This window comes from Bos mutus, chromosome 10 (assembly GCF_027580195.1).
Source record: "Bos mutus isolate GX-2022 chromosome 10, NWIPB_WYAK_1.1, whole genome shotgun sequence".
NCBI lineage: Eukaryota > Metazoa > Chordata > Mammalia > Artiodactyla > Bovidae > Bos > Bos mutus.
This window is the reverse complement of record NC_091626.1, coordinates 97,304,445-97,319,714: the sequence shown is the minus strand read 5'-3', so window position 1 is coordinate 97,319,714 and position 15,270 is coordinate 97,304,445. Positions and strand designations below refer to the sequence as shown.

The 15,270-nt window shown below is 45.1% G+C and overlaps 1 protein-coding gene across 3 annotated transcripts in view; it reads right to left on the bottom strand.

Moving 5' to 3' along the window:
* Nucleotides 1–15,270, bottom strand: part of POMT2 (protein O-mannosyltransferase 2) — a 44,942-nt gene that overhangs the window by 26,665 nt on the left and 3,007 nt on the right. For 2 of the 3 annotated variants that reach the window (XM_070378450.1, XM_070378451.1), the window contains exons 2-3: nucleotides 7,378–7,462; nucleotides 1,732–1,836 (exon numbers count right to left, since the gene is read on the bottom strand). In XM_070378450.1, coding sequence (XP_070234551.1) covers nucleotides 1,732–1,836; nucleotides 7,378–7,462 — 190 coding nt within the window. The remainder of the gene's footprint in view (nucleotides 1–1,731; nucleotides 1,837–7,377; nucleotides 7,463–15,270) is intronic. The other variant, XM_070378452.1, reaches the window with a different exon arrangement.

Below are 15,270 nucleotides of genomic sequence, written 5' to 3'. Positions count from 1 at the left end.
GCTTGGCTGCCCCGTGGCATGTGGAATCTTCCTGGAGCAGGGACTGAACCCATCTACTGCATTGGCAGGCAGATTCTTAACCACTGGACCACCAGGGGAGCCCCAGGGCTTACTTTTTAGATTAAATGAGCTAAAGTTTATTACCACACAGAAAGTTCTTGATAGACGCTAGCTTCTGTTACAAAAACCGGTGTAAGGAAAGAAATAGCTCTCAAGATATTTTAATATTTTAGAGAATTCTAATGCTGTTTCTGCTTTTTCTCCCTTGGTCCTTTTATCCAATCACACCAGGAACCACTCTTTAATCTAAAGGTTGTATTTTGATTTTACAAAAAAGACAGCTTGACGGTTTAGCATCTGGACAGTTGTTTTTCGGTTTGTTTTGTTTTTAACCACCAGTGTTCTCTCTAGTCCCCTACCATATCCATCAAAAGTAATCAGACAAACCCAAAGGAATGGAAATTCTCACATTTGGGTTGTCACTTTTTGTTAGCAGAAAGCAATGTGCCCTGGTGTGAAAGGCAACAGGCTGTTATATTTGGTCTTCTCACTTCCATAGCAAGATCGTAGTCAGGCTGATATCCAATTCTGTATGCTCGGTGGTGATCAAACATCATTAAGAAGACACAGAATCACTCAAGAGTGATGAACTTGAGGGTAGTAGACAGTCCTTGTTTAAAACAGTATGATATGACTGCACAAGCAAGCCAAAGACTAGAGCCCAAATAATCACATGACCTTTATCTAAACTGCTTTGAACTCCCTGAGGGAAGGGATTTGCAAATGCAACCCGCTCTGAGAGTTCCACACTGGAGGATGGTTCCCGTAGGTCCAATTTAGCTCTAGGTATGGGGTGCCCTGGAGAAGGAAATGGCAACCCACTCCAGTATTCTTGCCTAGAGAATCCTGTGGAAGGAGGAGCCTGGTGGGCTGCTGTTCATGGGGTCGCACAGAGTCGGACACAACTGAAGTGACTTAGCATGCATGCATGCACTGGAGAAGGAAGTGGCAACCCACTCCAGTATTCTTGCCTGGAGAATCCCAGGGACGAAGGAGCCTGGTGGGCTGCAGTCTATGGGGTCACACAGAGTCAGATGCGACTGAAGCAACTTAACAGCAGCAGCAGCAGCATGGGGTATCCAGACACTTGGGTCTTTAGGCCCTGCCATGTTCTGTCAGGGCTGGTGCTGGAACTCAGGGCACAGTGGGACTGGGCAAACATACACTTCCTTTAAAAGACTAGAAAACCTGTGTGTGCCTGAAATCTTCATGGGGAAAAGAGGGAAGAACCTGGTCACGGGGGGTGGGGGTGCTAACGTGTCAATAAAGGCCTCAGAGGGAGGCAGTACTGCAGCAGTTGTGGCCACAGAGGAAGGACATGTAGCCTGCCAATGTGCTGAGGCCCACATTAGGGCCGCAGCAGCCTCCTGGCCGCCTGAGTCCTGGGCTGCCCTCTGATCTGAAACCTGATGCCGCTCATAGGCAGGGTAACAGGTGACAGGCTGGGCCTGCTCCCACCTGTGTCATCCCCGTATTACCTATGTTCTCTCTAGCTCTTCCTACTCACCCCAGCTCTGAATCTTGACTACAGGGCATGGGTCCAATCACCCCCACCTCCCCAAAGTCCCTTTTCCTAGACCTGCCACCACTTGAGGGCTTCTGACTGTTAACATTTCTGACTGAGTGTGGCCCCAGAGTTCAGGCAGCCAACTGCAAGTCAGGAAGCCTTACTCCTCTCATTCCCATGTAGCTGTGATGCTCATAGTTGTCCCCAGGCTTCTGGAACAAAAAGGTGCCATCGTACCCGCTCAGGTAGCCAGCCAGACCAATCAGCATCTGAGTAGAGAGGCAGAACATAAAGATGAGAGGCCTCGGAGAGAAGACTCCGTCTCTTCCACACTCCCCTCCCAGCTGCACCCAGACCTTGGCTTCCCCGACAACCGTCCACAGGAGGAGCCCCCAAGAGTGGGGGAGCTGCTCTCCGGCAGCTGCTGCAGAGCAAAGACTCTTTTGTTTACAGAGCTCACGGCTTGAAACAAATCCTCTCCTGTGTTAAGGCCAAGTCCTTGGGTACAGTGAAGACTGAGTACTTAAAAAGAAAATAATCATAGTGTGAAGGGTAGGGCTAGTGAGGGGCTTCCTCATTCAGCCTTTTTTCACTTGCTGTGAAGTAAAACACGACAGCTCATGGACGGAGGCTGTGGGTAGGGGCTGATTCCTGGGAGACTGCACCACTGAAAGGAAAATGAGGCTCCAAGTCAGGATGAGGAGCAAGGAAAGAGGCCAAGTGGCTACACACCAGGCATAGAGAGAAGGGGAGAAAATGGGGAGGAGAACGCAGATGGATGCACCTTCTCGGAGCGGAAGGGAAAAGTCCTGGTGGAAACTAAGCCAGAAGGCCAGGGACTGGTTTCTCCTACTGCCAGTCTTCCAAAGGGAGGCCACCCTGGAACATCCCCAAACTGAACACATCAACTGCAAACTAAGCCTGTGAGTTGTGAATCCCTCAAAACGCTCGAGAGGATCGGCCTCTTCATTTCTCTTTCCTTGACCATCAATAGTGTAAAACTTGCTTTTTCACACATATAATCAATCAGAAGCAGCTAAAACCTAAGAACTGTCAGCAGATACCAAGCGTTGGTAACAGCCCCAGGCTGCTTGGGCCCAAGCCCTGCGCTCGAGCTGGGCTGTGTGGAGGGAAAGCCTTGCCCAGCAACGCTGCTTCTGGGGGCTCAGATATGGACCACTAACTCACTTTTTTCTCTAAGTAGTTCTAAACAGAGTCACTCTCCATAGTTCCATGTCAAGACATAGAAACCAAAACTCAGCAGTAAATTAATATAAATCCTTATTTAAAAAAAAAGAAGAATCCAAAAGTCCAGAAGTTATATTTAATGTCAATTAATTTAATATAAAGTAATATAAAGTATTGAGAAGACAGAGCCATCTGAATACCCAGATGAACTTAAACTGAGAAGTGACAACCAAATGAATGTTCCTTCCCACCTGGGATCTCAGAGGACAAGCCCACCTGGTGCATAAATTCCCAGACAGCTGGGCTGGTGGCATAGCAGGAGGAAATGTACAGGTGACTGGATCTCAGTGCCTCCCATATGAGGTCTCTAATTGGGGACAATACTTAGTACTCTCTGAACTACAAGTAATAAAGCCTTCCTCGCAGATGACTGTAAGGCTCAGAGCAGATGCCAAAGGTGAAACACCTGATACTCTGCCTAGCAATGAACAAGCACTCAAAATTCAGTACCCTCTCAGTTCCCATAAGGGTAAAAGTAGTCCTGAGGGGATTTCCAGGTGGCCCAGTGGTAAAGAATCCACCTGCCAACGCAGGAGACACAGGTTCGATCTCTGGTCCGGGAAGATCCCATATGCCATGCAGCAACTAGGCCCATGAGCCACAACTACTGAGCCTGTGCTCTAGAGCCTGGGAACCACAACTACTAAAGTCCACAAGCCCTAGAGCCAGCACGCCACAACAAGAGGAGCCCCGCAACGAGAAGCCTGCACACTGTGATGAAGAGTAGCCCCCGCTGGCTGCAACTAGAGAAAAGCCTGAGCAGCAACAAAGATCTAGCAGTCAAAAATAACAAATTAAATTAGAAATTTAACAAGTGAAATAAAACTTAAAAAAAGCGCGTGTGTTAGTCACTCAGTCATGTCTGACTCTTTGCAACCCCATGGACTGTTGCCCACCAGGATCCTCTGTCCATGGGATTCTCCAGGCAAGAATACTGGAGTGGGTTGCCATTCCCTTCTCCAGGGGCTCTTTCCAACCCAGAGATCAAACCTGGGTCTCCTGCACTGCAGGCAGATTCTTTACCATCTGAGCCATCAGGGAAGCCCACTTTGCTAATTTTCTAACTCAAGAACTCATTCAAATCAGTATGAATAAGAGGAATTCACTAGAAAAAAATGCTGTCATAAAAATACAAAACACTAATGGCTAATAAACATACAAAAAAAATTTTCAGTCTAATTTAGGAAGACATGCAAATGGAAACACTTATATACCATTTTTTACTTTCAAATTAGCAAAGTTTTGGCAGTGTGATCCCACCAGTGCTAGCAATGAGGTGAGGGAAGCAAGTGCCCTCATACACTGTTGGTGGGAGTACATATATTATCACATTTTGCAGAATAACTTAACAATGTCTAACTCAAATCTAAATGTGCACATCCTTTGCCTCTTCAGTTCAGCTGCTGAGGCTCTTTTAGCCACACCTGCACAACTATGAAAAGACAAATGTACAAGGAAGTTCACTGCATGGTCTTTTGTAATGACTCAAAACTGAAGTAACGTAAATACCCACCAGTAGAAGAGAGGCAAAATAATTTATGGCTTACGTGTATAATGGAATATTATATATCCACTAAAAAGAATGGGGTACATTTTATATGCTGATGTGGAAAAAAGGTAAGATATATTTAAAACACAAGTTGCTCAATTTTAGTCTGTTTCTATTTGCATACATAATGTGCTGTTCCTGTGTACTAATATATACACGTGAATAAATGTATACACCCTTGTATTTGTATAAAGTTTCTGAGAGGATATATGAGAAAATGTTAATAAAGGTGGCTCTGGTGGCCTCTGAGGAATAGAAATGTGAGAGAAGGTAGCTTTTGACCTTTTATTTCCTTCTATACAAATCAAATTTCTTGCTATGTGCAGGCATTTTTATTTATTTTAAAGCACCCACTTCCCTGGAGCCCCGGCACTCGGGGCTGGGGCCAGTGTGAAGCAGCAGGCATTGGCCTCAGTACTATAGGAGAAAACTTCCTAGTCACCACTTCAAGGGTTTTTTTTTTTTTTTTTTTTTTTATGTGAACCATTTTTTTAAAAGTCTTTATTGAATTTTTTACAATATTATTTGTTTTATAGTTTGGCTTTTTGGCCTTGAGGGCACGTGGATCTTAGCTCCCTGACCAAGGGCTCAACCTGCACCCTCTGCATTGAAAGGTGAAGTCAACCACTGGACCACCAGCTCCCATGGGGCTTTCTGATTCTTTGACTAGCTTGGCTTCAGAACCTATGGAAGCTGCTTTGCGCATCAGTCTTTCAAGCAGGTAGAACACAAGCAGACGGACCGCACTCCCTGGTGGCAGCCTTACAAAGAAGTCTCCCATTTCTCCCTTCACACAGGAACCAGATGGGAGGAAGGGAGGGCTTCCGCAAAAACAACGCTGCCACTGTTCTCATTGCGCTGAGCACTCAGTTCAGTTCAGTTCACTTCAGTCGCTCAGTTGTGTCCAACTCTTTGTGACCCCATGAATTGCTGAGCGCTAGTGGACTCCAAAACCGGACAGGCACTCTCCAGATGCAAGACAGGGCTGGGTTTCCTGTGAAAAATCTCTGCAGAGCTGGTTCCCAGGCCGGACCAATGCAAATATTCAGTAGGTTCTGTGGCTTAAGTCTACAGTGGTAATGGATGTACTTGCCCCAGTACTGGGGCGAGGCAAGTTAGGGAGGCAGCTGTATGATAGTTAAGACAGCAGACTGTAAGCCAGGCTGAACCTGGACTCTACCACTTACTGGCTATACTCCCTATGGCAAACCACTTATGGCTCTGAGTCCCACTTTCCCCTTCTGTAAAATGAGGATAGAACAGTACCTACTGCATAAGGTTGTTCTGAGCATTATGTAAGTTAATGCATCTACAGTGACTAAAAGAGACTGTTCAACTGCTGCTCTCTTATTGTTGTTATAAAGGAGACAAAAAGAAGCGTAACATTGTTTGCTTCTTCTCTGGGTTTGGAGCTAATTTTGAAATAGGTCACCTAACTCTTTTTCCTCTCCTCTCCTGAAACCTGCAGGGCCTTCTTCCTGGTCCCCCACCCCATGCTTTGGTGCCTGCCCCTAAGCCCACCTGTCACAAATCACCACCCATGCCGCCTCTCACCCCCTGCCTTCAGCTCCAAGTACTCCACACTCCAAGAACACTTCATACCAGGCCAATTCCTGTCCCCTTGGTACCAAAAATCTCAGCCTCCAGTTAGGAAGAAAGGACTGAGTAAACACCCAGGCTAATCCATTAGTCTTCTTAGGAGTGTTTGTTTCTCGGAGAGTAAGATGAATTCTGATTGGTGGAATTTCTAATTGGAAGCCATGTGAAAGGAAGAGGCCAAGCAACATGCTGTGAGCAGGGAGGGGAAAAGAGTTCCCTGCCCTTGTAGACAATCAGCTCCCCTAACTACTTCTGCAACAGATTCTTTCCCTCTATTTCTTTTTTCTTCCTTTTTTCAAATAAGATAAAATTCATGTAACATAAACCAGGCTTCCCGGGTGGTTCAGTGGTAAAGAATTCACTGGCCAAGTGGGAGGCATGTGTTCAATCCCTGGGTGGGAAAGATCCCCTGGAGAAGGAAATGGCAACCCATTCCAGTATTCTTGCCTGGGAAATCCATGGACAGAGGAGCCTGGCGGGCTACATGGGGTCGAAAAGAGTCAGACACACCTGGGCGACTAACCAGCAGCAGCAGTGCGTACCATAAAATTCACCATTTTAAAGTGTGCAATTCACACAGGTATACCTGTGGCGGATTCATTTCGATATTTGGCAAAACAAATACAATATTGTAAAGTTTAAAAATAAAATCAAATAAAAAAAAAAAAGTGTGCAATTCAGTGGCTTTTAGTTTATTCACAGGTTGTGTGACCATCACCACTACCCAACTCCAGACTATTTCATCACCCCAAAAAGAAGCTCCACACCCATTTTCAGTCACTGCCCAACCTTCCTTCCCCTTGTTATTGTTGTTGTTTAATCACTAAGTCACGTCCAACTCTTTTGCTACCCCATGGACTGTAGCCCACAAGGCTCCTCTGTCCATGGGATTTTCCAGGCAAGAATACTGGAGTGGGGTGCCATTTCCTTCTGCAGGGGATCTTCCCCACCCAGGGACCAAACCCAGGTCTCCTGCATTACAGGCAGATTCTTTACCACTGAGCCACCAGGGAAGCCCTGGCAACTATTAATGTAAATTTCTCCACAGATTTGCCAATTCTGGATATTTCATATAAATGAAATCATATAATATGTGGCCTTTTATGTCTGACTTCTTCCATTTAACATAATGTTTACAAGATTAATTCACGTTGCAACATGTGTCAATACTTCTTTCTTTTTATGGCTCCATAATATTCCATCTTATATAGAATACCACATTTTGTATCCACCCTTCAGTTGATGGATTCTAACTCCATTTCTGAGCCCAGAGAACTCCTAAAAATACCAAATGTTTCCATGAAAACAGCTGTTCTGGGATGTCAGAGTGTTCTTTCTATAAGCCCATGAATTAAACCCCAACCTAAGACTGGGCTCCAACCCTTAGCAGACTGCAGTCCACCACACTGCTCACCTTTCCCAGAGGTGGGTGCACATCAAAGAAGAAGGTGCGATTGATATAGTAACTTCCCATTTTTCCAAAGTGAGTCTCATCCCAACTAAAAAGAAAACAGAAAGAGAAATGAAATTCTTAACATCATCATACAACCCAAATAGCCTTAATACAGCACGGTTAAATTTACAGTTAAAACCAAAGGCTACAAGTTTCAAGCAATTAATGAGAAAATCTGGATTTAAAAAAAGTGCTTTTAATGCAAGTAGTTTGAGGAAACAAGACATCAAGCTGGTCCTTAACCTGCATTTAGACAGAAGATAAAGGCTAGCAAATACCAACCTGTCATCATAAATTTAAGTTAAATCTATACTTATTCTGTATCTTGAGTTTCTATTTATTTTAAAAAAGCAAAGAGTTTCCTATACTATAAAAAGTTTTGCAATAAGTTTTCTTCCAAGTCTGCTAACTTCTAACCCCAAGACTACTAAAAACTACGTTATTCTTGCTGTTACAAACTACACTGTGGGCTGCAGTCTGATTTTGCTCCCAACCTTGTGATAATTAACCTCTGACTGTGAACTCTGATCTTGCTATAATAATGGACATGAGTTTGAGCAAGCTCTGGGAGTTGGTGATGGACAAGGAAGCCTGGCATGCTGTAGTCCATGGGGTCACAAAGAGTTGGACATGACTGAGCCACTGAACTGAACTTTTTATAAAAAGTAAGAGCTTTCTCACTAAGTTAACAATCAATCTAAAGCCCATCCTCATTATTTACTTGCAAATTACCTTGCAGGGAAAGAAGTGATTCTAACACATTAGCTTTTAAACACAACGTAAAAATCCTATTCTTCTACAAAACCACAGTAAGCCTTTCACCCCACTACATGCGGGCTTTACAGTGGCAGGCCAGTTATCCAGCAGACCTGGCCCTTGGTGTGTGTCAGTCTCTCCCTGCAGCTCAGAGGAGCAGTTGCTTTCCAGTGACTATCCATCCCCAGGTCAGCTTCAATAAGCAGTTATCGCTGACCTACAACATGAGGGGCAAAACATGCTCTTAGCAAAAATACAGGGCTCTTTTGTTTGTCTTACTCCCTGGCTCTAATAGCTAGGCAGAAGGGTAAATCTACTCCTGCATCTGCTGAGCGCAGGGCTTGACATGAAATGAGGATGGTGACCTGGTGATGTCAAACGGAGAAAATAACTTCCAAGCAGAGTGACAAACAGACTTGTAGACAAAGAGCGAGACCCGGTCCCAGCACCGCCACCCAGGGTGAGCGTGACCCTGCAAAGTCACTCACCCTCTCTGGACCTCTTTTCTCATCTCCATGAAGCAGACAATAATAGTATCTGCCAGTCCATCTCCCAGGGAGTTATCGAGTAACACATGTGAGAGAACTCTGCAGACTGTAGTCCCACACATGCGGGGCACTATTTAAACTGTCCCAACATTTGTGGTTAGTTTCAAAGTCTGTATGGAAACATACTGATAAAGGAGTATAAGATTTTTACTTTCAAGTAAAACTAGTAGTAATATTCACACTTCCTCTTGGCTTCCACTGCATGTTTGTGGTGGGAGATAGTCCTCCCAGGCTCTCTCGGGTTCCTACAGACCTTGCAGGATATGCCAAGAATGCAAGGTCCTGATAGCTCTTTACTCAGGCCATTTCTCTGGGTTATGCTTCCAGCAACCTAAAGACACAGAATCTCCCTCTGGGACAGAAAGCAGTCTGGTTTACTGCTTATTATAAAACAGCGGATTCCCCAAGCTCCATACACCTTGGCTGTGATGCAACCCACTGCATGTGCAGGCATTCATCCAGGCCCAGGGCATCACATGGGACACTAGGGGCAAGCGGAGCTGATGCCAACATACTGATGCCCATCCTGCTTGCTGTACTGTGAGAAATGAAATCGGCTGTCTCTGACCCAGGACTTTGTCTCCTGGCAGCATCCACAGAACAGTGACAGACTAACTGATCAGTTGGTGAGTAGGGTAAAAACAAGGGCTTCCCACGTGGCACTAGTGCTAAAGAACCTGCCTGCCAATGCAGAAGACGTCGGTTCGATCCCTGGGTCCGGAAGATCCCCTGGAGAAGGGAATGGCAACCCACTCCAGTGTTCTTGACTGGAGAATCCCATGGACAGAGGAGCCTGGTGGGGTACAGTCCATGGGGCTGCAAAGAGTCAGGCATGACAAGTGACTAAGCATGCACACAGGGTAAAAATAAAACCCTAAACCCTGATGAGCAAAGGATTCCGAGTTATAGCTTTCCTTAAGAGAAAGGACAAGGCCCCTCAGGGACAGGGGTAGGGGATGACAGAAGACTCCCTGGATCTGGTAGTAAATGCTCTTGCCCAAGTGGTGGGGAAGGGAGGTAGTAAGAATCTTCCCCTGGCCTATCTATGAATGAGGCTGAGTGGAGAGAGGCAGAAATGAAACAAACTGTCTGAATGCTGCCTTGGTTACTGCTCACATTCTTCTGGGTAAAAGCAGGAAAAGATGTAATTATCAGTATGGGGCAATTAGCTGAGGAGCCGCAATATGGATGCAGCTGAAGAATCACGGAGCTCCCAAAGCTTACCTGAATGGTGCCCACAGTAAGGACCTTGCTAGTCCATACAGAACTCTGGGCAGAGTGAAAACATTGAAAGGTCCTTGGGTGAGCTGTGTGCTCAAGCTCAAAGTGTGCCTGGCTCAGAGATTCGGAGCCACTCTGTCCCTCTGGGTCCCATGATCCCGCCCCTTTGCCACAATCTGAGCTGCTTCAAAGAGAAAAATGATGAAAGGTGAGGTTAAGGTCTCCCTGTCCCTAAAGGGGACTATAAAGGCCACACATACTCATCTTAGCATGGTGAGGAGAGGGGACTCAAGCTCAAGGTCCTGTTGGATACAGGAGCCCTACTCAATCCCTTAGAGTTTCGGAGACGATCTGCCAGGTGCAGGGGTTACCAAAGTGCCGAGGACTGCAGGGAGGACCAGAGCAATGAGCACAGGGACTGAAAGAAGAAGGTCCCTAAGCCCAGGGGCTCACAAGACACAGGAAAGTACACTGGGAAGAAGTGGGGCAAACCTGTCCAGGGCCTACAAGGAAGAAAGGCTTCCTCCTGCCCCCTGCATCCGGCACTGCCCAGACTCCCCACCTGGGAGCAGCATAATCTCTAGGTGGCTGTCTGTAGCTCCTGATGCAGGCCGATTAGACTTGTTAGTTCAAAGAGCAGGGAAAGCACCCAGATTCGACTGACAGGGTCGTCTGAGCCAAGTTCCCATCTGGGAAGGGAAGGTAAAGTGCCCTTGTGGGTGGGGCCCTTGAAACTACTGTTGTGGCTCCCACTGCTGGACGCATTGTTGTATTTATCCTACACATGTCAAAGATTATCCCATTCAGGGACTGCTGCATAGTCAGAGGTGATCCTGTCCCCTCCCAAGGGGTCCTAGAGAAACAATATAATCACAAAAATGGGACATTACAGCTTTAAAGATGGAATGGGGTTGCGGGGGCGGGGGTGGGCGGTGGGCAGGTTCTCTATGAAAGCAATGCCATCTGCTGGACATAGGCTTCAAGTACATATCTTTTAAAAGAAGCAACTATCAACCTACTCCTAAGCTCTTGTTGAAATTAAGAAGAGCCTGAACCATAGTCTTTGGCCTGATCGTGCTGCTTTGAAACTGTGGCTAGCAAGGAAACTGCTGAGTAAGCCTCGTTGGTGAAACGGAAGTGGTATATTCAAGAGCATAGCTGGCCTGGCCCTAGAAGCATCTTGATTTTTCAAACAGAGGTGTTAGCTGTCCCTTTCGAAGAAACTATTTTCCACTCCACCACCTGCAGCAAAGCCCCTGACTCAGTGAGGTCTTGATTCCCAGAGTTTCCTCTTAATGTTTGTGCCTGGTTTACTGATGGTTTGGCTAAACTAAAAGCAGATGGTAGCCACAGGGCAGCAGCTATCATCCAGCCCCACTGACAACTCTGGAAAGACGACTGCAAAAAGGGATAATTGACTGGCACAATGCACTGAATCAAAAGTCAACGCCTGTGCCTTAGATGATATTCTTAAGAAACAGACAAGTTATATTTTTACTTACTCTTAGGCTTTTTCCATTGGCCTAACCATCTGGTGTGTCACTTGGAAGGCTATATATATTAAGAAATTTAAAGCCCCCTTCTTTGGAGCCAATCATGGAAAAAAATCATGGCTGCCTGTCAATGGGACAATCTGGATCTCTCATGAAGATGCCCCCAGTAAACGCCAGTATTTTATTAAGACTGATTAGAATCAAGCTGTTGATCAAACCTGCACCATCCTGACCACTGCCATCACTGCCAGGATACCACCTGCTGCCACTAACACACCAGGCATGGAAATACATCTCCCACCATTGAGGTACAAAGTAAAGGGTTGTTTGTTTCCAAAGCAGAGGCCATTGCTACATTGCGGAAACTTGCGCTGCCTAACAAAAGCTGGCCTGTTTGTCTTGTAGTAAAGGAAGCCACACTGCATGGGGCACTGACCCTGCCCACTTCAAGGAAACTGACCATATCAGGACTTTGTTCCCCTCTCCAGGCTATCACCGCTGCCCTGCAGCTGCTGCCACCTTTTCAGGTTACAATGTTGATACTGCTATTCCAGTCCAATCACCTTCCTGTAGATATACCACTGTGGCCCTTAAAACTAAACTGTGTCGTGTTCTCAGCATTCCAAACCATCTACAGTCTGACAATGGTGTACCTTTTTTTTTTCTTTTTTTTTGCAATGGCCCAGCAGTCAAATTATCCAATGACATTCCAACTCCAGACCATCCACAGGTATCGGATGTTGTCAAGCACTAAACAGTCTTCTCAAAAAGATTTCTGATTATACTTGACTCACTTCCACTTGGTTCATACACTTCAGTCACATAGTTTGGCCACCTAAAACTAGGTGTTTATCTCCTCTTGGCCACCAACTGGGTAATGATCAGGATAAAAAGGGTGGAGCATTATAAAAACCTATTGGAAAATTTGAGATTCTTCCTGGACGATTCCTGGGCTTGGTCTGTCTCCCTTAACAGCAACTCCAGATCAGCCTGGGGGTGGGGGGTGGGGGTGCAAGATTTATAGGATTCTAACTTAATTCTAGTTCAGTTACTTACATTTTCTCATTGGAGTGAGGTAAAAATAAAGATCACTTGGTTGAATACACTGCTTGTGAAGACCCTCTACAATAGCTCATGTGGGCCAAGGTGGGAGGCATAATAAGTCTCTGTCAATTTTCTGACAGTGCTCATGGCAGAAAGGTCTGGACATTAGTAGTAGGCAATAACTGGAGTAAAGGTGAAATTACAGGTACTAAGTGGGACACAGGGATTATATGGCAGTGGGAGGAAAGAAATAACCTTGCCATCTAGGGAAGGAACATCTTTGGACCCTGAAATGTAAAGAGAAGGGAAATAATTAGAATAGAATAAATAGAATAAATAGAAAAATAAAATAGAAAAATGGAACTGGAGGAATCAACCTACCTGACTTCAGGCTCTACTACAAAGCCACAGTTATCAAGACAGTATGGTACTGGCACAAAGACAGAAATATAGATCAATGGAACAAAATAGAAAACCCAGAGATAAATCCACGCACATATGGACACCTAATCTTTGACAAAGGAGGCAAGAATATACAATGGATTAAAGACAATCTCTTTAACAAGTGGTGCTGGGAAATCTGGTCAACCACTTGTAAAAGAATGAAACTAGAACACTTTCTAACACCATACACAAAAATAAACTCAAAATGGATTAAAGATCTCAATGTAAGACCAGAAACTATAAAACTCCTAGAGGAGAATATAGGCAAAACACTCTCCGACATACATCACAGCAGGATCCTCTATGACCCACCTCCCAGAATATTGGAAATAAAAGCAAAAATAAACAAATGGGACCTAATTAACCTTAAAAGCTTCTGCACATCAAAGGAAACTATTAGCAAGGTGAAAAGACAGCCTTCAGAATGGGAGAAAATAATAGCAAATGAAGCAACTGACAAACAACTAATCTCAAAAATATACAAGCAACTTCTACAGCTCAACTCCAGAAAAATAAATGACCCAATCAAAAAATGGGCCAAAGATCTAAATAGACATTTCTCCAAAGAAGACATACAAATGGCTAACAAACACATGAAAAGATGCTCAACATCACTCATTATCAGAGAAATGCAAATCAAAACCACTATGAGGAACCATTTCACACCAGTCAGAATGGCTGCGATCCAAAAGTCTACAAATAATAAATGCTGGAGAGGGTGTGGAGAAAAGGGAACCCTCTTACACTGTTGGTGGGAATGCAAACTAGTACAGCCACTATGGAGAACAGTGTGGAGATTCCTTAAAAAACTGGAAATAGAACTGCCTTATGATCCAGCAATCCCACTGCTGGGCATACACACTGAGGAAACCAGAAGGGAAAGAGAAACATGTACCCCAATGTTCATCGCAGCATTGTTGATAATAGCCAGGACATGGAAGCAACCTAGATGTCCATCAGCAGATGAATGGACAAGAAAGCTGTGGTACATATACACAATGGAGTATTACTCAGCCATTAAAAAGAATACATTTGAATCAGTTCTAATGAGGTGGATGAAACTGGAGACTATTATACAGAGTGAAGTAAGCCAGAAGGAAAAACATCAATACAGTATACTAACGCATATATATGGAATTTATTTTATTTTATTTTATTTTATTTTTAAATAATTTTTTGGCCGACGGAAGAACGGCGCGTCCCGCTCACGTGACGCGCGAGCGCGCCCTTTGCACCTCCCCCGCCCCCTTTACCGCTAGTTCTCTCCTTCCTCCCCCTTCCTCTATATGGAATTTAGAAAGATGGTAACAATAACCCAGTGTACGAGACAGCAAAAGAGACAATGATGTATAGAACAGTCTTATGGACTCTGTGGGAGAGGGAGAGGGTGGGAAGATTTGGGAGAATGACATTGGAAAAAAAAAAAAAAAGAAATAACCTTGCCAACTAGGGAAGGAACATCTTAGGACCCTGAAAATGTAAAGAGAAGGGAAATAATTAATGCTGTTTGCCTCCTAGTCCCAGAGTCCATACTGCCAAAACACTATGATACAACTAAGGCAACTGGCAGCTGTATATAGCAATCTGACCTGTTGCTGAATCTATCACCCTGCTACAAAATCAGAAAAACTCATGTGTACATGGCCAGTCTTGAACTATCCTCATGTACCTGATGATATCAACATTAATCCCCAACATGGATCTCCCTTCACATGCAAAAACAAAGAATGACACCACCTTCTATCAGTATGCATGCATGCTCAGTCACTCAGTCATGTCTGACTCTTTGCAACTCCATGGACAGTGGCCCACCAGGCTCCTCTGTTCAAGGAATTTCCCAGGCAACAATAATGTAATGAGTTGGGATTTCCTCCTCCAGGGGATCTTCCCAACCCAGGGATTGAACCCAAGTCTCCTGTCTCCTGCATTAACAGGCAGATTCTTTACCACTGAGCCACCTGGGAAGTATGACTGATACAGATTCATATGCTTCTCCTGACACCCTAGGGACCTTCAGTTCAGTTCGGTTCAGTTGCTCAGTAATGCCTGACTCTTTGTGACCCCATGAATTGCAGCACGCCAGGCCTCCCTGTCCATCACCATCTCCCGGAGTTCACTCAAACTCATGTCCATCAAGTCGGTGATGCCATCCAGCCATCTTATTCTCTGTCACCCCCTTTTCCTCCTGCCCCCCATCCCTCCCAGCATCAGAGTCTTTTCCAACGAGTCAACTCTTCGCATGAGGTGCCCAAAGTACTGGAGTTTCAGCTTCAGCATCATTCCTTCCAAAGAACACCCAGGGCTGGTCTCCTATAGAATGGACTGGTTGGATCTCCTTGCAGTCCAAG